This window comes from Panthera uncia, chromosome F1 (genome assembly GCF_023721935.1).
Source record: "Panthera uncia isolate 11264 chromosome F1, Puncia_PCG_1.0, whole genome shotgun sequence".
NCBI classification, from domain to species: domain Eukaryota; kingdom Metazoa; phylum Chordata; class Mammalia; order Carnivora; family Felidae; genus Panthera; species Panthera uncia.
This window is the reverse complement of record NC_064813.1, coordinates 28,183,240-28,209,281: the sequence shown is the minus strand read 5'-3', so window position 1 is coordinate 28,209,281 and position 26,042 is coordinate 28,183,240. Positions and strand designations below refer to the sequence as shown.

General features: G+C 41.8%; 1 protein-coding gene across 3 annotated transcripts in view; it reads left to right on the top strand.

The window, feature by feature from the left end:
* Nucleotides 1–26,042, top strand: part of CENPF (centromere protein F) — a 58,796-nt gene that overhangs the window by 27,711 nt on the left and 5,043 nt on the right. For 2 of the 3 annotated variants that reach the window (XM_049635189.1, XM_049635188.1), the window contains exons 11-19: nucleotides 2,283–2,418; nucleotides 5,933–9,321; nucleotides 10,821–13,673; nucleotides 15,168–15,320; nucleotides 17,853–18,029; nucleotides 18,373–18,534; nucleotides 21,159–21,321; nucleotides 22,557–23,030; nucleotides 24,558–24,736. In XM_049635189.1, coding sequence (XP_049491146.1) covers nucleotides 2,283–2,418; nucleotides 5,933–9,321; nucleotides 10,821–13,673; nucleotides 15,168–15,320; nucleotides 17,853–18,029; nucleotides 18,373–18,534; nucleotides 21,159–21,321; nucleotides 22,557–23,030; nucleotides 24,558–24,736 — 7,686 coding nt within the window. The remainder of the gene's footprint in view (nucleotides 1–2,282; nucleotides 2,419–5,932; nucleotides 9,322–10,820; nucleotides 13,674–15,167; nucleotides 15,321–17,852; nucleotides 18,030–18,372; nucleotides 18,535–21,158; nucleotides 21,322–22,556; nucleotides 23,031–24,557; nucleotides 24,737–26,042) is intronic. The other variant, XM_049635190.1, reaches the window with a different exon arrangement.

Genomic DNA, 26,042 nt, shown 5'->3' with positions numbered 1-26,042 from the left:
TTTTTTTTTTTATTTTTTAAATTTTTTTTTTTTTTGAGAGAGACAGAGAGGGGGAGGGGCAGGGAGAGAGAGGGAGAGAGAGAGAGAACGTCAAGCAGGCTCCATGCTGTCAACGCAGTGCCCGATGTGGGGCTCGAACTCACACACCATGAGAACCTGACCTGAGCCAAAACCGAGTCAGACGCTTAACCGACTGAGCCACTCAGGCGCCCCAAAACTCTAGTCACTCTTTTACGTTGAACTGATTCAGCTAATCTTAGCATGGATCTTGCAGATCTAGCTGCTGTCAAATTTGGGGAAGAAATGCTAATAATAATGCTCCATTACCCTTGTTCAAGTGCTTTAAGGTAGTTTTCGTGTCACATCTGTGATCTCATTTGAGTGGTGATTATTCTGAGCCCGGAGAGCAAACAAGCGATGATCATTTCTGTAGTTTAACGATGCTCGTTCAAGTCCTCAACACCCGTGCACGTTCATGGTCACTCTTGACAGAATTTAACACTGACTGGTGCAAGTGCTAGCCTCTCTGTCTTGAGATCAGTCGGAGCCTCCCGTCAGCCCTGATTGATCTCTTAATTTGACAGAGCGTCCATTTAACTCATGGAAGGGAGGCAGGATTGGGGCAAGGGAGCCAGAGGAGCGTAACTACAACAGGCTCTGTCTTGTTCTGAAGATGAAATGAACATATATGCACGAACACAGCAGCTGCCAGCAAGTTTTCAAGTACTCTCCACTAGCCAGATTCTCCCTCTTCTTGCATTTGGCTTTGCTGCCTAGGTACCCATCTGCTGGTAGTAACCAGGCTGATAATTGAAGGCAACTTTCCAACACAGCCTTGCCAAGACCATCTGTTTTCTAACAGTGCTGTTGGGTTTTGGAAGATGGGTCTTAATTGTTTCTTTAAGATTCAAAAATTCCCCTTTCTTCTCAGAGGGGTATTTTTGAAGTGCAATTTAAAAAAAAAAAAAAAGGTAGCCTTATGAAATGTTTTTCCCCCTAAGGATGTGAGGCACTTGATTCCGTCGGTTTTTAACAATCTATGCCGATTCCCTGCCGTCCAGAGGGTGGCATATGATATAGGTGGAGATACTTACCAACGATGCAGTCACTGACGGTTGAAAAACAGATTGAAGAATATGAACAGAGGATTTATTATGTTGACGCACAAGTCTTACGTGGTTGATAAGCAGTAGCGGTTTTATTTGGCATATAAATAAACGATGCTTGTTTTTAAGATTCAAAAATAGGGGGCGCCTGGGTGGCTCAGTCGGCTAAGCGTCCGACTTCAGTTCAGGTCATGATCTCACGGTCCGTGAGTTCAAGCCCCGCGTCGGGCTCTGTGCTGACCGCTCAGAGCCTGGAGCCTGTTTCAGATTCTGTGTCTCCCTCTCTCTCTGACCCTCCCCCGTTCATGCTCTGTCTCAAAAATAAATAAACGTTAAAAAAAATACATATTTAAAAAAAAGATTCAAAAATAGGCCCAACTCCATGAAATGGACATGCATATCAGTCTCTGCTACTTTTTTGTATGGCTCCTTCACCTAATCAGGTACCCAGTGAACCAGATTCCCCCATCTAGAATTCATTCTTCCTTCCGTGTACCTGCCCTCTGATTTCCCATAGCATACTCCACCTCTTTGTAGTACTTAGCGGATCCTGGTGTGAACTAAGTGATTGGTATCAAATTCTCCCCCGCTGCCAGGGGAAGACCTACCCTGAGGGCCAAAGACTCTTCTCTTATTTATATTTGTGTCTTTGACGACACCCTTCCCAGCATCTTGCACACTGCTGATTTTCTTGGTAAACACTTAATACTCATAAAGACATCCTCGTTACGGTGAGCCTTAAGATGGTTTTCCAATGAAAAGTAAGAAATTTGTCATGTGAAGTTTTCGGTTCGTTAGCATATCAGATCTTTGCAAAGAGGTATTGGATCATTCAGGTGTGATAGGAACTTGGAGCTTGTGTCTTCGAGGATCTTCTAAGTAGGATTCTCCTTTTGAGGTCACTCTTGAGGCAGCATGGGGACATCCAGAAAGTTCAAAGAGGTCTATTTCTTTGAAGGAAAAAGATTATTGTCAGTTTTGGGTTTTGTGCTTTTGAGTTCTATTCATAAAATCATCTGATTGAAGTAAGAATGTCTAGCTTCATTAGGTGCACAAAGGGAAAGTGAGATTCCTCCCCAGCGAGGTACACAAGTGGTCCCATTTGGGACCCATATAGGCAGAAGTCATAACTAGCTTGAGTGGTTTTGATTATAACCAATTAAATGTGTGCTTTAGGAAGCGAAGAAGGAAAACAGCCTCCTTAAGAGTCAGTCTGAGCAAAGGGCCAGAGAAGCCTGCCACCTGGAGGAAGAACTGAGGAAGGCCAAACAGAGTTTGAGTCAGAGCCAGAACTTCGCAGAAGAAATGAGGGGTAAGTACACTTAGCGTTTGGAGTTCTATTTCCATTAAAAAAGTTTGTTTGTTTATCTTGAGAGAGAGACGAGCACATGGGTGAGCCGGGGGAGGGGCAGAGAGAGGAGAGAGAGAATCCCAAGCAGGCTCCGCACTGTCAGCACAGAACCTGATGCCGGCGCTTGATTTCGCAAACCAGGAGGTCATGACCTGAGCCGAAATCAAGAGCCAGATGCTTCATTGATTAAGCCACCCAGGCGCCCCTGGAGTTATTTTTCTAAGCTGATGTCCCATGAGGGAGGATGGATGGCTTTAGAAACGTTTTTCAGTTTTCCCGTATATCCTCCCAGAAAGTTGTCTGTGGTTGATGTGGAGAAAGTTTTCTCCCTCCTACCTTTTGGTTTCAGAGTGATAGTTGGACATTGTTTTATTGGAACACATTGAGTCCCAAACTGCCTGGTTTCTCAGCACTTTGAAACCAGAAAGGTAAATATTCTCCACACAAAAGTAAATTGTCAGTGTTGTCTCTCACCCCAGAGTGCTGTTCTTTGTGTCTCGAGTGTGTTTGTTCGTTTTATGCAGACAGCTCATCTTCTCGCTCGATATCATTTCCCAGATGATGGAAAAATTCAATACGTGTTTTCCCAGCTCTTAATGACCATTGTTTTTTGATGACTTACTTGACTGAGTGATTTTATTTCCTCACTTTCTGTATAGACACGGGATTATGCTGCACACACCACATGAATCCACCATTTCACATTTATTTGTACATACGTATGTCTTTTTACTTGCATTAATTTTCTCAGCCGAGTATTTGCACCTCTAGGATTTCTTTCAACCTCCCCTGTGAAATATGTGTCACGCTCCTCTGTGACTATTTTCCCATTTATTTATTTATTTCTTTATTTAAAATGTTTATTTAGGGGCACCTGGGTGGCTCAGCCAGTTGAGCGTCTGACTTTTGCTCAGGTCATGATCTCGCGGTTTGTTGAGTACGAGCCCCGCGTCGAGCTCAGTGTTGACAGCTCAGAGCCTGGAGCCGGTTTCGGATTCTGTGTCTCCCTCTCTGTCTGCCCCTCCTCTGCTCTCTTTCTCGCTCTCTCTCTCTCTCAAAAATAAATAAACATTAAAAAAAATTAGAAAAAAATGTTTACTTATTTTGAGAGAGGGAGGGAGGGAGGAAGAGAACCCCAAGAAGGTGCTGCATTGTCAGTGCAGAACCCAACACAGGGCTCCTCGTCACAAACCTTGAGATCATGACCTGAGACGACATCAAGAGTTGAATGCCCAACCGACTGAGCCACCCAGGCACCTTGACTGTTTTCTCTTTTAAATTCTGATTTTCCTCAGACAGCTTTCAGTTATTCCACAGCAGTGGGTAAAAATGTCAGTCTTCATCTTTCTTGAAAGAAAACTGTAAGAAAAGGAAGGGCGAGGGCATTTTTCAGTGTTGGTCACCAGTATCCTTGTTTGAGGTCCTCACAAGTGAAGTGGAGTGAGAGCCCTTGTGGTGCTGTCTTCATGAGCCATCAACTCTCAGCAGGTAGACTGAGATTAAACACGTTAAAACTAGGAATTTTTTTCCCTTTAGTGTAACAACTGAGTTTATAATACATGCTAACTTTATCGTCTACCGTTGAGATTCTCACATTTATTCGCCCTCAGTGTACTTGAACGTAAAGCCTTCCCATCACTTGGCATGAATGCTTTGCAATGAGTGCTTTGAATGAAACCACTACCATTGTTTCCAACTAGGAGGGGCCTGTGGGTAGATGTGAGTTACTAGGCAGAAAAGAAGGTGGCATTGGAGCCTGGAAAATCTTCCACTTGATTCTTCCACTCATAGACACTTAACTGTGAGGGGCTGGGATGTGGGTAACATTGTTTCTCAATAGTACTCATGCAGAGGCCTTGAGAAGTACTGGCGTATAGCATCATTTATTCTTTTGTACTAAGCCTATGGATTTTGGCTAAAATGGTGGAATAGTTATTCACTTTTCTGGAAAATGAGAATTATTCTGTAGTGAAGTAGGCTATTTACATTTCAGTGCTGCTCTTCTCAGAGCTTTCTTTCTTTCAATAAGCATTTCAGAAGGGAAAAAATACACATATACATAAACACATACAAAGTAAAAAAAGTTTCAAGTACTTAAGAAAATAACCCCTGGGAATGCAAGCTGGTGCAGTCACTCTGGAAAACAGTATTGGAGGTTCCTCAAAAAACTAAAAATAGAACTACCCTACCACCCAGCAATTGCACTACTAGGCATTTATCCAAGGGGTACAGGTGTGCTGTTTCAAAGGGGCACATGCACCCCCATGTTTATAGCAGCACTATCAATGATAGCCAAAGTATGGAAGGAGCCCAGATTTCCATCGATGGATGAATGGATAAAGAAGATGTAGTGTATACACACACACACACACACACACACACACACACACACACGCACACACACAATGGAGTATTATTCAATCAAAAAGAATGAAATCTTGCCATTTGCAACTACGTGGATGGAACTGGAGGGTGTTAATTAAGCTAAGCGAAATTAGACAAAAATCATATGACTTCACTGATATGAGGACTTTCAGAGACAAAACAGATGAACATAAGGGAAGGGAAACAAAAATAATATAAAAACAGGGAGAGGGACAAAAACATAAGAGACTGTTAAATATGGAGAACAAACAGGGTTACTGGAGGGGTTGTGGGGGGGGGATGGGCTAAATGGGTAAGGGGCACTTAAGCATCTACTCCTGAAATCATTGTTGCACTATATGCTAACTAATTTGGATGTAAATTAAAAAAAATTAAATTAAAAAAATAACCCCTTGCTGTTTTATGCAACAACACTTTATTAAGCTGCTTAGAAAGAAGATGAACAAACGTATTACATCCTTATAAGGACCATTTTCTCACTGTCTTTATACAATCTCAGATAATTATCAGGTGATCTACTTTCCAAACAATAATGCCAGTTTTAACAGGGCTTGAGAAGCTGTTAGTTTGTTTGGATTTTTTTTTAAGTTTATTTATTTTTTTTTTTTTTTAATTTTTTTTTTTTTTTATAACGTTTATTTATTTTTGGGACAGAGAGAGACAGAGCATGAATGGGGGAGGGGCAGAGAGAGAGGGAGACACAGAATCGGAAGCAGGCTCCAGGCTCTGAGCCGTCAGCCCAGAGTCCGACGAGGGGCTCGAACTCACGGACCGCGAGATCGTGACCTGAGCTGAAGTCGGACGCTTAACCGACTGAGCCACCCAGGTGCCCCTTTATTTATTTATTTTTGAGAGAGAAAGAGAATCCCAGTCAGGCTCCATGCTGTTAGCACAGATTCCAATGCAGAGATCCATCTCATGAACGGTGAGATCATGACCTGAGCCAAAATCAAGAGTTGGACACTTAACCAACTGAGCACTCAGGCACCCCATGTTTGGATTTTTTTTTTTTAATAGTTTGGAATTCTTGTAGAATATTTATTAAAAACATGACAATTTAAACTTTTTTTTTTTTTTTTTTTTTTAATAGCTAAGAATGCCTCTCAGGAAACCATGTTAAGGGATCTTCAAGAAAAAATCAATCAGCAAGAGAATTCCTTGACTTTAGAGAAACTGAAGCTTGCCTTGGCTGATCTGGAAAAGCAACGAGATTGTTCTCAAGACCTTTTGAAGAAAAGGGAGCATCACATTGAACAACTGAATGATAAGTTAAGCAAAATGGAGAAAGAGTCTGAAGCTTTACTGATTGCTTTGGAGTTAAAAAAGAAAGAATATGAAGAATTGAAAGAAGAGGAAATTCTGTTTGCTCGTTGGAAAAGTGAAAAAGAACAGCTTCTAAGTCAGCTGGAGTCAGAGAAGGGAAGCTTGCAGAGTAAACTTCATCACTTGGAAACTTGTCTCAAGACACAACAAATAAAAAGCCACGAATACAATGAGAAAGTAAGAACACTGGAGATGGAAAGTGAAAATCTGAATGTTGAGATCAGAAACCTTCACAATATGATAGACAGCAAGACCGTGGAGGTGGAGACACATAAACAAGCTTACGTAGAACTACAACAGAAAGCCGAGCTCTCGGACCAGAAACATAAGAAGGAAGTAGAAAACATGTGCTTGAAAATATCTCAGCTTACCAGGCAAGTTGAAGATCTAGAGCACAAACTTCAGTTAGTGTCGAGTGAAGTAACAGACAGAGACCAGCGTTACCAGGACTTGCGTGCTGAATACGAGAGCCTCCGGGATCTGCTAAAATCCAAAGATGCTCCTCTGGTGACCAATGAAGCTCACCAAGGAAGTCTTTTGGCCTTTGAACAGCAGTCTGCAATGAATAATTCCTTTGCAAATATTCTTGGAGAACAAAGAAGCACACCTTCAGGCAGGAGCAAATGCCAGTTAGAAGCAGACCATAGCCCCAAAAGTTCAGCCAGCTTACAAAATCGAGTCATTTCTCTTGAGTTTTCATTAGAGTCTCAAAAGCAGATGAACTCAGATCTGCAAAAGCAGTGTGAAGAGTTGGTGCAAATCAGAGGAGAAATAGAAGACAATCTCCTCAAAGCAGAGCAGATGCATCCAAGTTTTGTGGCTGAAACAAGTCAACGCATTAGTAAGTTACAAGAAGACACTTCTGTTCATCAGAACGTATTTGCTGAAACTTTAGTTGCCCTGGAGAACAAGGAAAGAGAGTTCCAACTTTTGAATGAAAAATTAGAAACTGAGCAAGCAGAGATTCAAGAATTAAAAAAGAGCAACCATTTACTTCAAGAATCTCTAAAGGAGCTACAGCTTTTGTCTGAAAGCCTGAGCTCAGAGAAGAAGGAAATGAGTGCTGCCATTTCTCTAAACAGAAAAGAAATTGAAGAGCTGACCCAAGAGAATGAGACCCTCAAGGAAATTAATGCAACCTTAAGTCAAGAGAAGATTAACTTACTCCAAAAAAGTGAGAGTTTTTTAAACTGTATAGACGAAAGAGACAAAAGCATTTCAGAGTTATCCAATCAGTACCAGCAAGAAAGACTTATTTTACTACAAAGATGTGAAGAAACAGGACGTGCACTTGAGGATCTTAGTGAAAAATATAAAGCAGCTCAAGAAAAGAACTCTGAGTTAGAATGCTTGCTAAGTGAATGCACCAGTGCTTGTGAAAATAGAGAACATGAACTGGAGCACCTAAAGGAAGCATTTGCAAGGGAACACCAAGCATTTGTAACAAAATTAGCATTAGCCGAAGAAAGAAACCAGAATCTAATACTAGAGTTGGGGGCAGTGCAGCAAGATCTGAGATCGGAGATTGCGGATATCCAAAACAATTCCAAGAGCGAGGCGGATGGTTTAAAGCAAGAAATCATGACCTTAAAGGAAGAACAGAGTAAGATGCAAAAGGAACTTAATGCCTTATTACAAGAGAAAGAGCACCTGCTGACGTTAACGGAGATGAAACAAGAGCATCAGATTCTAGAATCAGAACCAATTAGCGACTCTATGAAAGGAGAGAGTGACATAAATGAATGCCATGTTCAGCTTCCGATGGATCTCCAAGTTGAAGATCCCCCTCTAGACTGTTATAATGCACAGTTGGTACAGTCAGGAGCTAAGATGAGAAGGAGGGAATTCAAACTTCAGGAAAGTGAGAAGGAAAAGGAATGCCTACAGACAATTAGAGTAGAATTAGACACGGGAAACGTGCAACGAGACACTCAGTCCCAAGAACTTAGTGGCCCCGAAGACTGTGCCGTAGACACAGAAGGAAAGTACGTTTCTGGGCTTCATGAGTTTTCAAGTCAGAATGACAATGCGCACCTGCAGTGCTCTCTACAAACAGCAATGAGCAAGCTGAGTGAGCTAGAGAAAATGTGCGAAACACTGCAGGTCGAAAAGCTTGAGCTAATATCTGAGCTGAATGACTCAAGATCAGAATGTATCACAGCAGCTAGTAAAATGGCAGAAGAGGTGGAGAAACTAGTAAATGAAGTTAAAACACTAAATGATGAACACGGTCTTCTCCAAGGCGAGTTAGTGAAAGAAATGGCAGAAGGTGAACTGGGTGAACAACAAAATGAGCAGAAAAGTGCGTCCTTAAATCCTTTGAATGACAGTAATTGCTATGAGCACTTGACGCTCTCAAACAAAGAAGTTCAAATGCACTTTGCTGAATTACAAGAGAAACTCTCATCTTTACAAAGCGAACACAAAATTTTACACGATCAGCACTGTCAAATGAGCTCTAAGATGTCAGACCTGCAGTCTTACGTGGACACATTAAAAGCTGAAAATTCGGTCTTGTCCACAAGTCTGAGAAACTTCCAAGGGGACTTGGTAAAGGAAGAGATGCCAGGACCCCAGGAAGGGCATTTTCTGTCATTGTCTTTCTCTCGTATGACTGACAGCCCTGGTCTTACAAGTTTGGGAGAATCCTCTTTTTGCAAAGATCTTTTAGACCAGACAGGGGAAACATCTCTTTTGAATAATCTGGTCGGGAATCTTTCAGCAAACCAGTGTAATGTAGAAGAAGGATCTTGCTGCAGTCTGGAGGAGGAGAATCTGACCAAGAAAGAGATTCTGTCCACCCCAGTGAAGAGTGTCGAAGAACTTGAGATCCTCTGTCAGATGTACCTGCAATCCCTCAAAAAGCTAGAGGACAAAATTGAAAGTCAGGAGATTATGAAAAATAAGGAAATTGAAGAGCTCGAGCAGTTACTAAGTTCTGAAAGGAAAGAGCTCGACTGTCTTAAGAAGCAGTATTTGTCAGAAAATGAACAGTGGCAACAGAAGCTGACAAGTGTGACCGTGGAGATGGAGTCCAAGTTGGCAGCAGAAAAGAAACAGACCGAACACCTGTCACTTGAGCTCGAAGTCGCCCGGCTTCAGCTACAAGGTCTGGACTTAAGTTCTCGGTCCTTGCTCTGCACCGACATAGAAGATGTAAGTACATGGGATTTACATGCCCTTTCTTTAGCTACATGCCCAGTAGGCACTCAGTAAATGTTTGTGGAATTGAAATCTACACTAAATTGAACTGAAAATATTTTTAGAGCTCCAGGGTATAAAAACAAAATATACCAAAGTTTGTTTTTGTTTTTAAAAACATTTTTTAATGTTTACTAATTTTTGAGACAGAGGCAGACAGAGCATGAGTGAGGGAGGGGCAGACAGAGAGAGAGAGAGAGAGAGATAAAATCTGAAGCAGGCTTCAGGTTCTGAGCTGTCAGCACAGAGCCTGACACGGGGCTCAAACTCACCGTGAGATCTTGACCTGACCAGACGCTCAACTGACTGAGCCACCCAAGAGCTTCTTGTATTTGTTCTTTAAACAAAGCACAACTTTAGGAAAATGAGTAAACCTGATTGTGGGGCAATGGCGGTGGTGGGGGGGGAAGATGTAAATTTCTGTAGTGATTCCACTTAAACATATATATGGAAAATTAATAAAGTTGTTTTTAAAAGTCTTCTGGAGAAAATTAATATTATAGAGTCAGAAAGTCATCTTCAGAACTTGTATGTGTTTTCACTCTTTGTGAGTAATAAACCACACTTAAATATTAAATTAGAGCTAATGGATGACAATATGATAGGAATTTTATATTTTTTCTTACCCTTTTCAGACTATTTTAATGTTACAGAGTTAAAGTCATAAAACTAAATGCAGGAGTTTATTACACATTACTGAATAATTTTCTTAACAATTTTCTCTGATGCAAATGTATGATTTGTTATCAGTCATTTAAAGAGCCATCTCTTTTGTTTTGGAATATGAAATCATTTAGTCATAACTTCGTCCTTTCTAGTCTACCAGCTAGCCTAGTAATGCTGTACGGTTGACAAGGCTCACCTGATTCCCTCGGTAGGGTAGGGAGGGCAGGTGGTGTGGTGGCCACCATGGTGGTCATAGCAGCAGATCCCCATTTTACAGATGAGAAGATGGTGAAGTCCAGACATGTGATTTATCCAAGAATATAGATAGTGAGTGCTGGCTCTGTGGTTACGTCCTTGGGCTGGGGAGCTGTTCATGAAACCTCTCAGTGAAGGGTGTCGTAAATGCTGAAGATGGAAGCTGAACATTTTATGAGGAATTTGTTAGCTCACTGGTAATCACAAAAATAAATTTTATATTTAGGCTACCAAGAATATTTCTAGCAAGAAAAAAATTATGAAATTTAATTATGTTGCAATTTAGACCAAATAACTGATCTGAAGGGCTTATCTTCATGATAAATACCTTACCCAGTGCCTTGCCTGTGGCTAAACTTACCAAATGTTAAATTGCATTGGATATTTGGATGGGGAGAGGAGAATGGGATGGGAAATATGCCATTTGAAGAAATGTGTGTAGCAGAGGCTAGACGCCAGTTTCTATAATAATTAAGCCTCCTTATTCTATATTCCTCCTGAAAAATAAAATGAATTCTCATTGTATATTACAGCTACAGGCTCTCCGGGGTGGAAATGACAGCTGTGACATTAAAGAGTCGGAAGAATGTACTTTGGAAACTAAAGAGAGCACACCAAAGCTTGACATTCACAAGATTTGTGAGAACGGTGTTCAGCAGGACCTCAATCTAGAGATGGAGAAAATAGCCGAGACAGGTGCAGCCCAATTCACAGGAGAATGGTCTAGGGAACAGTCTACAGAAACCAGTTACGAGACCCCAGTAGAAGACAAAACCCCAGGCTGTTCAGAACGCATTTCTCAATTGTCATTTTCTGACCCTAACGCTCTAGTACCGATGGATTTTCTGGAGAATCAGGTCTCCATTCAGAATCTCCAGCTGCAGGTTAGAGAGACATCAAATGAGAATTTGAGGTTACTTCACGTCGTAGAGCAACGTGACAAAAAAGTTGAAAGTTTGCTAAATGAAATAAAAGAGTTAGACTCAAAATTCGATTTACAGGAAGCACAACTAACCACCAAGACGGAAGCATGTATAGAATTAGAGAAAATAGTTGAGGAACTTAAGAAAGAGAAATCAAATTTAAGTGAAAGACTGGGATCCTTTTCTTGTGACAACCAGGAGTTACACCAGAGAGCAGAGAGTTTGGAAGTCCTCAGTTCTAATTTAGAAGTAGGCACAGATAAATTTTCACATGAAGTTATTGAAGATAATGTAGCCAAGGTGAACAACTGGAGAGAGCGATTTCTTGATGTGGAAAATGAGCTAAAGAGGATCGAATCTGAGAAAGGTAGCATCGAGCATCACGCCCTCTCTGTGGAAGCTGCCTTAGAGACAGTTCAAACAGAGAAGCTATATTTAGAACAAGACAGTGAAAATAAGCAGAAAGTTATAGCCCGTCTTAAAGAAGAACTCTCTGTGGTCACCAGTGAGAGAAACCAGCTTCGTGGAGAATTAGCTACTTTGTCAAAAGAAAATAAAGAATTGGATCTGATGTCTGAAAAGATGAAGCAGAAAATACAAGAACTCGAATCTCATCAAGGTGAATGTCTACAGCCCCCTGACGTGGCTGGAGCTGAGGTGAAGGATCAAACACAGGTCCTTCAGACGTTGCCCTCCAACGTAAGTGAACTGTTGGAAGAGAACGCTCGTCTCCAGGAGCAGCTGCAGAGTTTGGAAAAGGACTCACAGGCCCTATCTTTGCTAAAAAGTGAGCTGGAAATCCAAATCGAACAACTGAATGAAGAGAAAGAATCACTTGCGAGGGAATCTGAAAGCCTGCAGACCAGACTGAATGAATCGGAACACGAAAAGCTGGCCGTCGCCAAGTCCTTGGAGAATGCGCTGATGGAGAAGGGTGAGGTTGCGGTGAGGCTGAGCTCAACACAGGAGGAAGTGCACCAGCTAAGAAAAGGCATCGAGAAACTGAGGGTTCGCATTGAAGCTGATGAAAAGAAGCAGCTTCACGTCCTGGAGAAACTGAGAGCGAGCGAGCGTAAGACCGACTCACTTCAGGATAAAGTCGAGAACCTCGAAAGAGAACTGCAGATGTCAGAGGAAAACCAAGAGCTGGTGATTCTTGATGCTGAGAATTCCAAAGCAGAGGTGGAGACCCTAAAGGCACAAATGGAGTTGATGGCCAAAAGCCTGAAAGATTTGGAATTAGACCTTGTCACGGTAAGGTTCGAGAAAGAAAATCTGATGAAACAACTACAAGAAGAACAGGGTCAGTTATCTGAATTAGACGCATTACTCTCTTCGTGCAAAGGTCTGTTGGAAGAAAAGGAGAAAGAAAAAATAGAGGTGAAAGAAGAATCCACAGCTGCAATGGAGATGCTCCAAACACAACTGAAAGAGCTAAATGAGGAAGTCACAGTCTTGTGTAATGACCAAGAAATCCAGAAGGTCAAAGAACAGAGTCTGGACTCCTCGGCGCAAGAAATCCATCGGCTAAGAAACAGCATTGAAAAGCTGAAAGTCCGCCTCGAAGCCGATAAAAAGGAGCAGCTCCAGGTCTTAGGAAAACTGAAGGAAAGTGTACATCACACCGACCTGCTTAAGAGTAGAGTGGAGAGCCTTGAAAGAGAACTAGAGGCATCAGGGCAAGACCAAGAGCGTGTGATTCTGGAGGCTGAGAATTCCAAAGCAGAGGTAGGGACCCTCAAAGCAAAAATAGAGGAGATGGCCCAAAACCTGAGAGATTTGGAATTAGATCTTGTCCATATGAGGTCAGAAAAAGAAAATGTGACCAAAGAATTACAGAAAGAGCAAGGACGGGTATCTGAATTAGAAATACTCAATTCTTCATTTGAAAATCTGTTGCAAGAAAAAGAGCAAGAAAAAGTACAGATGAGAGAAGACTCTAAGATTGTCGTGGAGATGCTTCAAACACAGTTAAAAGAGCTAACTGAGAAAGTGGCAGCCTTGTGTCGTGACCAAGACACCTGGAAGGCCCGGGAACAGAATCTGAGCGGTCAAATAGATGCTCTTGAACACGAGAAGGCTCAGTTGCTACAAGGCCTTGACGAGGTCAAGAGCAGTTACGTTAGTTTGCAGTCTTCCGCCAGTGGCCTCATTCAACAGGTAGAAGATGGCAAACGGAAGCTAGAGAAGAAGGATGAAGAAATCAGCAACCTGAAAAATCAGATTCAGGACCGAGAGCAGCTCATCTCTAAGCTCTCCCAGGTGGAAGGAGAACAGCAGCTTTGGAAGAAGCAAAAAGGAGAACTGGAAGATGTGATGGTAGACTTGGAGCAGAAGGTCCAGATGCTGCAATCCAAAAATGATACTTTGCAGGACACCCTGGAAACACTGCAGCATTCTCACAAGGCTCTGGAGAAAGAGCTCGAGCTGACAAAAATGGAAAACATGTCCTTTGTTGAAAAAGTAAGTGGCTTAATCTGTCTACGTTCGAATATGTGGCCATGAGGGAGGGAAACCGCTGTGTGGATCATGTTTCCTCCTGGACATGTTCACAGTATTGGACCAGACTCTGCAAGGGTTTTTATGTTTGCGGGGCCTTGAACTTTGGGGACACTCAATTGGCTCCAGCTGTAGTCCCTCTTTGCTTTGGCACACATTTACATGGGGCATGTCTGTGGCTTAGCCCAGCGTTTCCGTGTGGCAGCTGGACATGGGAGAAGCTTGGGGTTAGGCATAGTTCTGGTTCTAATCATAGTTCACTTTCTTAGAGTAAGTACATCAGAGTACTAGTTTCCCAGTACCCAGCTGGGAACTACTACCAAGGATACTATAACCGATACTAGTTAGGCCCCTGCTCTGCCTTTTTGCCTTTATGAGAAGGTACTATTAAAGGTACTGATAGAGGGGTGCCTGGGTGGCTCAGTCAGTTAAGCGTCTGCCTTCGGTTCAGGTCATGATCTCTTGGCTCATGAGTTTGAGTTCCACGTCAGGTTCTGTGCTGACAGCTCAGAGCCTGGAGCCTGCTTCAGATTCTGTGTGTCCCTCTTTCTCTGCCCCTCTCCTACTCATTGCTCGGTCTCTCTCTGTCAAGAATAAATAAACATTTAAAAAAATTAAAAAAAAAAGGTACTGATATAATTGTAATAAACAGAACCCTCATGCCTCCCAGGGTAGGTCTGGGGGATTTTATGCTTTCAGCCTTCTTATATCTTCTCTTTGTACAGCCTACTGTTCTGTTAGCTGATGGCTAAGGGGCAAGTGTGCCATCAGGGGCCTCAATTATTAATGAAAAATTAAGGTTTTGCCCTCTGGGCTTACGTACTGATCTAGGAAAGTGGTTGCTTCAAATTCAATTTTTATTGGACAACTATTAAAAGCAAAGAGGAGTGTCCGGAAAGTGGGATCAATCATGACTCTGTAATATTTTTCAGGAATTTTAAGTTTTGATACAACTTGCAAGAGATGGCAGTTATGATAGAGATAACTTGGCAAGTTCTGCCAGTCTGTTTCAACGCTAAGGGGCAAGTGCAAATGATGGGGCTTTAACTGGTTTTAACTAATCATAGGCATGTTTCTTGAAGATTAGTATGGCATCGGAGGATCAGTGGAGATCCCAGAACTGATAAAAACATAAGACGCTACCTCATACAGTGGTCTCTAATGTTGACGTTTCATACAAATTAATACCCTTACGAGGGATTGTGAGACTTAGTGATATTATCTTTCCTTGTCATTGCTCTCCTTATTGCTGTCTTTTTATTAAACCTTGGCCGAGAAAAGGTAAGCTTGCCAGTAGGTTTTAAGGATGGTGGTTGAGTGGATTAGTAAAGGGAGGATTAGCCAGGTTCCATTTTGTTATTGAAGGTGAAACGGAATGTTATGATGTGTTGGATCAGAATGATTAATTTGAGCAAAACCGACGACCAAAGCAGATCCTAACGAAAGATGAAATTTCAGGTAAACACAATGACCGGGAAGGAAACTGAGCTGCAGAGGGAAATGCACGAGATGGCCCAGAAAACAGCAGAGTTGAAAAAAGAATTTATCGGGGAGAAAAATAGGCTGACTAGAGAGTTAACTGTAATGTCAGAAGAAATAAAGAGCAACCAGGTAAGTTTCTCTGTGACAGGATGCTCTGATCATTCGGTGTGCGCAGTCTCCTTGTTTGTTTTGTAAGACCTGCAACGTACCCAGCTCTTTTAGCTTTTAAAAAAACCCAGGCCGGCACTGATGTCCTGATCAGTCTTGAAGTCTGTCATCTTCACCCTCCAGCCCTGTCAGGAGCCCAGAACGAGCCCTGGGAGTCCTCGGAACGCATGAAAATGCCCATCACGGAGCCCAAATATTTTTTCATAGAAGGCGACCCTTGTAACTACATTAACTCACATCAGAAATAGATTTCATGCAGCTTTCAGCAGGTTTATCTGCTTTTCCAGCCTGCCTCGGATTAGGAGCCAGAATGTTGCTAGAGACAGATGCACTGATCTGCTAAGAACTAAAAAGTAACGGAAAGTCACAGTGAAATGTAAAGCTGGAGCAGTCTTGGGATGTTATTTTAGGGGAGGGTTAATGTGACAGATTTATAGCATCTGGGTCGCCATTCCCCACTGCTGTTTCCGTGGCAGACATTGCTGATTCGGTGCCCTCCATTTCTCCTGAATCTCTTAACACCGAGTCCTAGGTCGCAGCCACCATGCACACAGTGCCAGCAGATGCAGTGTGACACCTGCCTGCCAAACCTAGTTAAACGGTAAACACTCGTATATCCGTGTCGTCCTCGTGCATATTCATCCCCAGGTAGTACTTAGAAAAGTGGAACAAAACAAAGTTACGATCATGACCCCGAACAATTAGAAAAGGTTGAAGGGATGTTTGTGATAGTCTGTATACAGAGTTGGAGAAATTCGTACTTTAAATATGACATTTAATCTATTGCAAATCGAAAAGTTTTGGCATTTAATCTCAGGAGTTGACTCATGGAACTTTCTGGCAATGCTGCGTGGAAGGAGTTGGTACGAATGCTATTTGAGTGCTGCACCTGCTGGAATTTCTTTGGTACTGAAGCAGCTTGGGAGTATCCCAACTATAGTGTTATTTGAACCTAGTTTATAGGCTCTACTAAAAGGAAAAGCTAGGTGTTTAGCCTCAAGTCCGTACCTATAAATGTGTCCGTTTGCAGTGGCTTTATGCATTCTGTAGTTAATAAGTGCTCCTAAAGTCAGAGGGTTGCATGTTGAATATAACGGCTGTGGTTCCTGCACTCACAGAGCTTACAGTCTAGACACACAATAAATCACTAAATAGGAGATGTATAAGGCAATCGTAATCTGTCAAGTGCTATAAAGGAATCAGACAAGATTCTTGACTAAAGAATAGTTGGGAAGTGGGGTGTGTGGGGCTAGAGATCAACCTAATTTAGGTAGGGAGGTCAGAGAACCTACATGATGAGGAGTCAGCTGTGAGAGGAACAGCACAGAGGAAGGAACCTTCTAGGTCTAGTGAGCAGTGTGGCTACATTCTGAGATTAGAAAAAGCTTCGTATTTTTTAGAAATTGAAAGGAAGCCATTATGAAATAGAAAATGATATGAAAAAAGACCAGAGAGAAGAGAAGGTCAGGGTAAAATCCCAATACATGAGGCTGGAGTTTAAAGGGAAGATGTAGGGTGGATACATTAATTTGGCTAGTTCAGAATACAGGTAGTATTGCCAAATTATGGGAATTGTAGAAAATACAGTTGGAGAAGAGAAGGCAGTTTGGCGCCAAGCCCAGAGACCTGGCCTCTCAAGGTAAGATGGAGGAGGAGGGGCCAGCAAAGAGATGAGGAGCCATGATGAGGCCAGGGGAGTGTCTGTCCTGCCAGTGAGGAGTGGATGCTGTCTCAGGAGCATCACATGCTGCCCAGAGGTCAGATGAGGTGAAGAGTGCTCCTTGGATCTGCAACATGGAGGTTGACAAGGCCATGAAAAGCGATTTGAAGAGGAGGTGGGATAAGCCCAGGTTGGAGGGCTTGAGGAGTAAATGGAGATGAAGAAATGGGCACGGCATGTGTAGAAACACGTGTGCAAACAGTCATTTGGGATCAGGCATGGAGAACACCGGTTCCTCCAGTGCTGGAGTTTTGCGTGTCATACGGTGAAGGGACAGAGGGGCAAAAATAGGGAGGGCATCTGGAAGGAAGCTGAAAGAACATGGAATTGAAGCTGGTCAAGGAGGAACATGTAAGTTGGGGGGGGGGGGGGCTCGAGTGTCAAGGTGGGAATGGTAGGGTTCTGGGGATGAGGTCAACGGCTTATTGCAATGGAAGCACTTAAGTAAGTGAGCCTGGAAACCTGGGAGGGTACCGACCAGGGTGCTTGAGCTAAAGTTGAATTCTCAGGGATTCTGTATTCCCTGTGGATGTGACCCTGCACGTGGTTGGTCTGGAGCAGAAGAAACTGTCATTGCAAGTAAAGTCACAATTTAAAGTGAATAGGTCATGAAGGGTTGTGGCACTATTCTATAAAGATTTTGTCTGAGCTGTAAACTTCTTTTTTTTTTTTTTTTTTTTAATTTTAGTACTCAGTATTTCCTAAAGATCTATATAAGATCCATATCCAGGTTCCTAATTGCTCTCCCATGATTTTATTACTTTTCTCATTAGGGTCAATTGAGGGAGCTCATGCTAGAAAACAGTGAATTGAAGAAGAATTTGGATTGCACACATAAGGACCAGATGGAAAAAGAGGAGAAAACGAGAGAAGAAATAGCTGAGTATCAGCTACAGCTTCAGGAAGCTGAAAAGAAACACCAGGCTTTGCTTTTGGATACAAACAAACAGGTAAAAACGTGGGGTTTGGTTCCTGGAGGAGCTGGGGAGTGGTGCGTTGGCCATAGTAATGAGGCATGTTTTGCAAGAAGGTCCATTGATGTGCATTATTACGCAAGACAATCTTATGAAGAGTCCCCATCATATTACCTTCACTGTCTTCTCCAGATACCGTCCAGATCTTATTTTACAATGTGAGTTTTTAAAATCTATTTCTGTCTTGGAATAGAATAATAGGAGAATCCCAAGGACTATTTGAAATGGCCCTTGCAACAGCAATTTTCTTTTTCGTTTGTTTTCCTTTTAATTTTTTTAAGCTGAGCCTCCTGGCTAAGGTGACGTTTTTCTACCCTAGTATGAGATGGAAATCCAGACTTACCGAGAGAAGCTGACTTCCAGTGAAGAATGTCTGTGCTCGCAGAAGGCAGAGATGGAACTCCTGAAGTCCAGTAAAGAAGAACTCAATAATTCTTTGAAAGCTACTACTCAGATGTTAGAAGAATTGAAGAAAACCAAGGTATGTTCATTTCTCATTACTTCATAACTTAGAAGATACGTGAGGATAATGGTTGTTTTCATCGCATGGAATTAATGCTTTCATCCTGTTATGAACATTTTTTTGTAGTCAAAAATAAAAGCATCATTTTTCTGCTGAGCTATTTTTATTTTATTTTTTTTAAAGTTTACTTATTTTGAGAGAGAAAGTACAAGTGGTGGGTGAGGGACCGAGGGAGAGGGAGAGAGAGAATCCCAAGTAGGCTCCGTGCTATCAGCACAGAGCCTGATGCAGGGCTTGAACCCACGAACCGTGAACACCTGAGCTAACCTCAAGAGTCGGACGCTTAACTGATTGAGCCACCCAGTCTCCCTGCTGAGTTATTTTTAAAAGGCAGTGGATGGTCTGCAGTCTCACAGCTTGGATATACTTTATACATCGCTCAGTGAATCCTCCCAAACTAGAGGATGGTAAAGACTTTCTCAAGATGGATATGAAGATCAAGGTGATAGCCGATTGGGACAGGCCTCTCCAGCTATAGATAATAATCTGGTGGGTAATTCCAAAGTCTTGCTTCACTGGTCTCCAAGTTTACTGCCGTCACCAGCCCACTTTTCCCATGCCTCATGCGGAGATCAAGGTGTGCCAGAACACTTGGCCATACACACGTATGTGTCCTTTCTCCTCTTTATCTCCACGCAAGGTTCCTTTACCAAAAAAAGAGGTGAACCAGTAGTCTTGGGATTGTTCAATTATAGGTGGTGCTACAGTAATCCTACTTGGAAAGAGAGGCTGTTTGATTCCTACAGATATTTTTCATAAGATGAATACCATCCAGGATGTATAATAATGAACTTGGAAGATAAATATCTACAAAGGTCTTTACTTAAAGGTGGTTTAAATTGTAAAAATTATGATACTGTATATTGAATATAGTCAAACAGAAAAGTAGGTGTAAACTTAACATTTGTTGCTCTTAAACAGTTCTCAAGGTGAAGGAAATACTGACAAAATACAAACTATTAACAGTCACAATAACATTAACGGTCAATCGTGTTCTGCTACTACGAAATGAGACATATTTAGTAATAGAGCTTCAGATTTACTTTTTATTTATTCACTTCCTTTTTTATTTTTATTTGTTTATTTATTTATTTATTTAATATGAAATTTATTGTCAAATTGGTTTCCATACAACACCCAGTGCTCATCCCAACAGGTGCCCTCCTCAGTGCCCATCACCTACCCAACCCTCCCTCCCACCCCCCATCAACCCTCAGTTTATTCTCAGTTTTTAAGAGTCTCTTATGGTTTGGCTCTCTCTCTCTCTCTAACGTTTTTTTTCCTTCCCCTCCCCCATGGTCTTCTGTTAAGTTTCTCAGGATCCACATAAGAGTTTCACTTCCTTTTTTTAAAAAAATGGAGGTAAAATTGATATATGATGAGTTATTAGTTTCAGGTGTGCTTTCTAAAGCTTGTCTAATCTTTGACCGTTCTGTGGAGAATGTCTCTGCATACACATCATGTACAAAATGGCTTCTTGTTAGCTGAGCCTATTCAGATGCATATAATTTTAATGAGGTACCAGTTAATGAGCACTGTTGAATTGGAATTAAATGGATCTGTAATCCAGTGATGGTTGGAATCAGAAATAGAAAATTCTGGAAGTGCGGATTTACTGCAACACTGCTAATACATTATTTCAAGATGAAATAATATACCAAGAATGAAATCTACATGCAACATGAAATTGATGCTCAGGTTTTTTTTTTTTTTTTTAATAGTTTGGTCTGCCTTTGTATGATCATGATCTCTTATTGGAAATTCTTGGAGCTAGTTTGTTTTAGAAGTCTTGCATTTTTTAGATATTACATAATACAGTGCATGTTATGGAGTATCCCAGCAGGGTCTGGGGTAATATATCATAATCAGATTCATATTTCTGCAACAAGATGCATGACTATTCTCACAAGGTAGGATAAATAAAGACTATATATAAGTACCTCTGTACCTTAAAATTTTCCTCTAAATCATTGTCAGAGCTTTTTTTTTTTTTTTTTTTGGAATTTGAAGATGTGGTTAAGGAACAGTGTGAACTACACTCCTGAGAAGTGTGTGATGCCATCAGTCTCTTACCATCCTATTCGCTTTCTGTTCGAGCAACCGTAGAATTTAAATTTGTATTATGAGCCATAATATTCTTTGGCTTTCACTTGGCGTCACCAAAACAAATGCCATCTTGGGTATTGAAATTGTCAACAACACGGGCTACAGATGGAAACACAAGTCTATCCTCAAGAATTTTTGACCCACCAAACATATGTCCATTATTTCCCACCCTAACCTCCCAGGTGTGATTCCCATTGGACAAACCCTGTCGTGGGCTCCTTCCTCGGGCACTATCTTAGGAACCAAGATTTATGCTTGCTGATACTCAGAAAGTGACAAAACCACAGTGTCTACTGGGGAGGCCTAGGAAACCGAGTAGGGAAGATGAATTGTTTTATGCATCTTTAGATGTTTTATTTTGAACATCGTAATACTTAAATTTATAATATATGGTTCTTAATGATATCTCATGATTATTTTCCCATATGCTCATACGAAGAAATTCAAAGTTTTAAATTCAAGGTGTTGTTTTGTAGGCGGACAGTGTAAAATATACAAATCAGTTGAAGAAGGAAAATGAACGTTCGCAGGGGAAAATAAAGTTGTTGATCAAATCCTGCAAACAGCTGGAAGAGGAAAAGGAGATGTTACAGAAAGAGCTGTCTCACCTTGAAGGCACACAAGAGAAACAGAAAACAAGTAGGTGTTAACTAGGCACATCCATCAGCCAAAACTCTTCCACTCGTGAAGTCACACACATGTGGTGTGTCGGCATACAAGCGTTTTTAGTGCTCTGTCCTGCACCGCGTGCTGATTCTCAGCAGTTGCCACTTTCCAGTTTCCGAATTTTGTGCTTGGCTTGGGGTCATAGGGTTAATAGGATTCCGAACGAAGTCTGCATATTGAAATAGAATCATTGCATGTTCTGTTCTATAAAACACAAAAAACTGGCAGCACTTTTTGCTAATGAGCTATTGCAAAAAGAGTTTTTCGTGTGCATGTCCATTTATGTAGTTGCTACGTCAGAGGCAGATTGACATTCTGAGCTGGCATTGGTGATTTAGCAACAGCTGATTCTGGTTGTCCTTGGCCCATCCTCGTGGGTCAATTAAATGGAAGGCTTAGGGGCTGTATGTTTGGGTGTGGAGGTAAAATAAAAAAGAAATGGCAACTGTCCTTGTGACTTTTCTGCATTCCTGTCTTCAGAGCAGAATGCTCTTACTGTGTGGAAAGATGATGGCAAGCATAGTATAAGGTGAGGGGCCCTTCTGGACTATAGCTGCACAGGGTGGGTGGGTGACCTTCCCTGCTGAGAAGAGTACTTGGAGTATATTGTAGATCCAGAGAGTTTTTCCAGTGGATTCAGTGCTAACCATGGCAGCTACAAATTGACCAAGATTCCCACCTCTGAAGCACTTGTCCATCAGAACCTCCACTTGCCCATCAGAACCAAGCACTGGTCCATCAGAACCTCCACTGCTTTAAAAAAAAAAAAAGCTGTTTTGGACTTGTCTTGTCACTGACCCGCTTCTGGTTCCCAAAGCCATTACAACAGACTTCATATTCTTTACCAATTTTTATTGTTTGTTCACTTATGATGGAAAGAATGGGCAGGTGAAAATTGGGGATGTGCTAGATTAACTCATCTGATCTCATATGAACTACAAGATGGGTTGGCTGGAATATGCATTTGAGATTTTGATAGATTTCATTTAAGCTATCCTAAGGAATGTCCTATAATCTACTAGACTTGTACCTTGGTATGATCCCTCCCAACAAGAGTTGTTAGACCTACGAGAACATATAGACATGTCTTCCCCCACCTTCTCTAAAAGAAAACCAAATAACAACTCTGAGGTTGTCGGCTTTACGATGCCCAGTGTTAACTAGAGAAGCGTCACATGATGTACAGTGTGTCCCTTTACTTTGGACAGGTGCTGTTGTCGATTCTAATGTAGAGGAATTAATGGCTGAGATAAAAGAATTGAAAGAAACTCTTGAAGAGAAAAGCCAGGAGGCCGATGAATACTTGGACAAGTATTGTTCCCTGCTCATAAGCCATGAGAAGTTAGAGAAAGCCAAAGAGATGTTGGAGACACAAGTTGCTTGTCTGTGTTCACGGTCTAAACTTAATCTCCAGAGTTCTCCTTTGCTAAATGCAGTTGTTCCAGAATCCTCTCCAGCCCCTTCTGCTACTGAAAAGAAGTTATCATCCAGCCAAAATAAAGCCCCAGGCAAAAGGCAAAGGTCCACTGGGATTCCAGAAGATGGAGGGGGCGCAGCGCCTTCTACCCCAGAGACGTTTTCTAAAAAGAGTAGGAAAGCCAGCAAAAGTGGTATTCACCCCTCCGAGGATGCCAAACACACTGAGTTTGAGCCAGAGGGACTTCCAGAAGTTGTAAAGAAAGGTATGCGTCATTTAAAAGCAAAATTATTTGTGTTCTTTTGAAATTCCAAATAAAAATTCACATACGAAAAGACAGAAGAAGCATTTATGTTTTAGTTTGTTGCATGACAATACTAATTGACCTTCAGAAGCAATAGTCCACCTTTAAATTGCTAAGGTGTGTTTTGTTTTGTTTTGTTTTGTTTGTTTGTTCGTTTTCCTGCATGAGGAAAGGACTAAGATCTAATTACTCATGTTACAGTACAAAATGTGCTAATAGATTTGAAGAATGACTATTCAAAGCTTGTTCGGGATCTGATATTCCTGGGCTGAAAATTCCCCAAATCAAGGGCACTCTTCAAGCTTTTTTTCTTTTCCCTGTTAGTCCTCATCTCATCCAGGTAGGAGGTGAACTGGGGGATGTGCCTCTTGGCTGGAGCTGCTCAGCACTTGTTTTTTTTTTTTGTTTTTTTTTTTTTTTTGTTTAAACTCAGTGATCTTCAGAGTGTGGGCCAGGGACTGGGGCCAGTCTAGGAACCGTGTGTTACTGGTCCATGACAAAAAAAAGTAATGTTCAGAAATCAATAGTAAGAGTTTAAAAATGTTCATAACAATTTGACATTGTTGCCACATGCAGGCATGTCGTGAATGTGAGTTCTCCCTTGGCTCATTCTTACTTGGTTACACAGGAGTACCATTCCACAGCAAGTTGGAAATTACCCCCATGCCTTTCCCTCAAAAAATTATCAACACTAATTCTTTGCCCTAGATGATTTGAGGGACACCGTTCTGAGTAACTCTGGCTCTCAGGAAATCTGGCCCCCAAATAATTCTTTGTATCTTCCTCATTCCTGTTTTTTATTTGTAGTGAAAGGGTTAAAAACAAAAGCAAATAGTTGCTTTAGTCAGCCATTAATGCCGCTCTGGAGGGTGTGCACCATGCCCATTGGGACTGAGTTTCTCTTCCTCACCTCAGGTCACGTCCATTGCCACTATGGAGGGAGACAATGTGAGCAGACTGTGAAATCACTCTTCTACCGAGTCGGCTGTCTCCTCCCACCCAGTCTCTACATGGGAGTGGGCACCTGTGGAGCAGTGGCTCTTACCATTTGACCTTCTCTTGTTTTAAGCAAGAGTCGGCCTTTTTTTTTCCTTTCCTTTTCTTTCCATTTTACCCCCCTTTTTGTCTCCAATCCAAATGTTATGGGAAGGCTTGCTGGTGTGTTCTTCAGATCTTAGAGGAATATGAGTTAAGACATCCACATTAGAAGAAGAGGAAGCAGGAAATACATTTTTTGTTTAATGTTATTTCCCCTTCTTTTCCCGTTGTGTTTTCCTGTGTGTCTGGGAAGAGAACACCTGCCCACTACTTATTTGATTTGGGGGTTCCCAGGGCAGCTGTGAAGTTAATCCGTTGTCCATTGTGGCTAGCAGAAAGTGTTTTTGGAGTTACTCTTACGTTTGTTGAAACTTTGCTTGATACATATCGTTTCCCTTGTAGATAGAATTGGACCTAGCAGTGTTGACAGTCAGCATTTTTTGCCCGTAGGGTTCGCTGATATCCCAACAGGAAAGACAAGCCCGTACGTCCTTCGGAGAACAACCATGCCGACTCGGACCAGCCCCCGCCTCGCTGCCCAGAAGTTAACACCATCCCCACTAAGCCTCGACAAAGAAAATCATACCGAGACCTCCAAACCAACAGCTGGTGGCAGCAGATCACAAAAGGTAAACTCCTGCGAACACGTCTCCACCCTTCCAAATCCAGGAAGTTACAGTGTTTTCTGGGCAAGGGTCTGACACAGCGCCCCCTGACCCAGGAGCTCTTTAAAGCCTGGCCTTCTTTCTCCACGTGCTAGAAGTAAGCCAGGCCTGAGGACGGTAGGGAGCGGACCAGGGGATAAACATCGCATTATCCTGCGGCTGCAGTCTCATCCTTGATCCGACAGGCCCCTTACAGTTTGACGGAAAATGTTAAATAATGAGAAATTGTCGATCAGAACTCAAAGGATTTGTAAGCCAGGTTCGAGCTGTACGTTAAAGGAATTGAAAGGTAGTCTTTCTTTTGACCACAGGCATTGGTCATTGCTTATTTCACACTTTTCCCTCTAATCCATCGCCCCATGCCCCGGCTGCCAATTCTTTTTTATTTTTCTTCTTTCTTTTTTACTCCTTTACTTTACAAAAAGCAAATATTTCAGTAGACATCTAAAGAAAGGGTCTCTGTTGACACATCTGTCTATTTTGATTGTTGAGGGTGGGACGACGATTTTAGTGACCTCTGTGCACTTGGCAAACGGCCCAGTAAATGTCATTTAAAGCATCGAGAATATTCACTTTGCAGATCTTTGTTCCATTATTCTATAAGGAATACTAGCACTTATGTACGCAAAGTATATGCATTTTATTGCACTCATAGTAAGTGGTATGATAGAAGAAAGAAGAAAGTAAGGTTCACAAAGATCTAACCTGCCCAGAATTAATGCTTACTGTCTCTCACCTCCACAGTCTTGCTCTTTTCCCCAGCGTTACTCAAACAAGAGGTCACAGGAACGTTGCTGGAATAGTTCTAAGAATTCTAAAATTTTGTGATTTTACTTGCTTGCTTGTTAGAGTTTGAGTAACTATGCAGTGTGATTACCTTGACCCAGCAAACAAAGCTTTGAAAGTGTAGGAACCCCTATCTGTGTAATAATTCTTTAAGTGTCTAGGCCTGCTCCTCATTAGGATTTTAGATACCAAAATACAAAGACATTGGTGATTAGGTGCATCAAAACAAGAACATATTTGTAAATGTTATGTTGATGTATAAGAGCTGTAAGCCTTAAGGAATGTATACCTGGTGTTAAGTTTTTTCATGACTTACATACTAAATAAAATTTTATTAATTCAGAGGTAAGGAAGAAAGGTCTAGCATTTTCTTTCACTCATCAAAATGAGCCCATCTGTTACCTGTATTAGAAATATTGACCATTTTGTGCAAATCCGTACCTCCCCCCCCCCCCCCCCCCCCCCCCCCCCCCCCCCCCCCCCC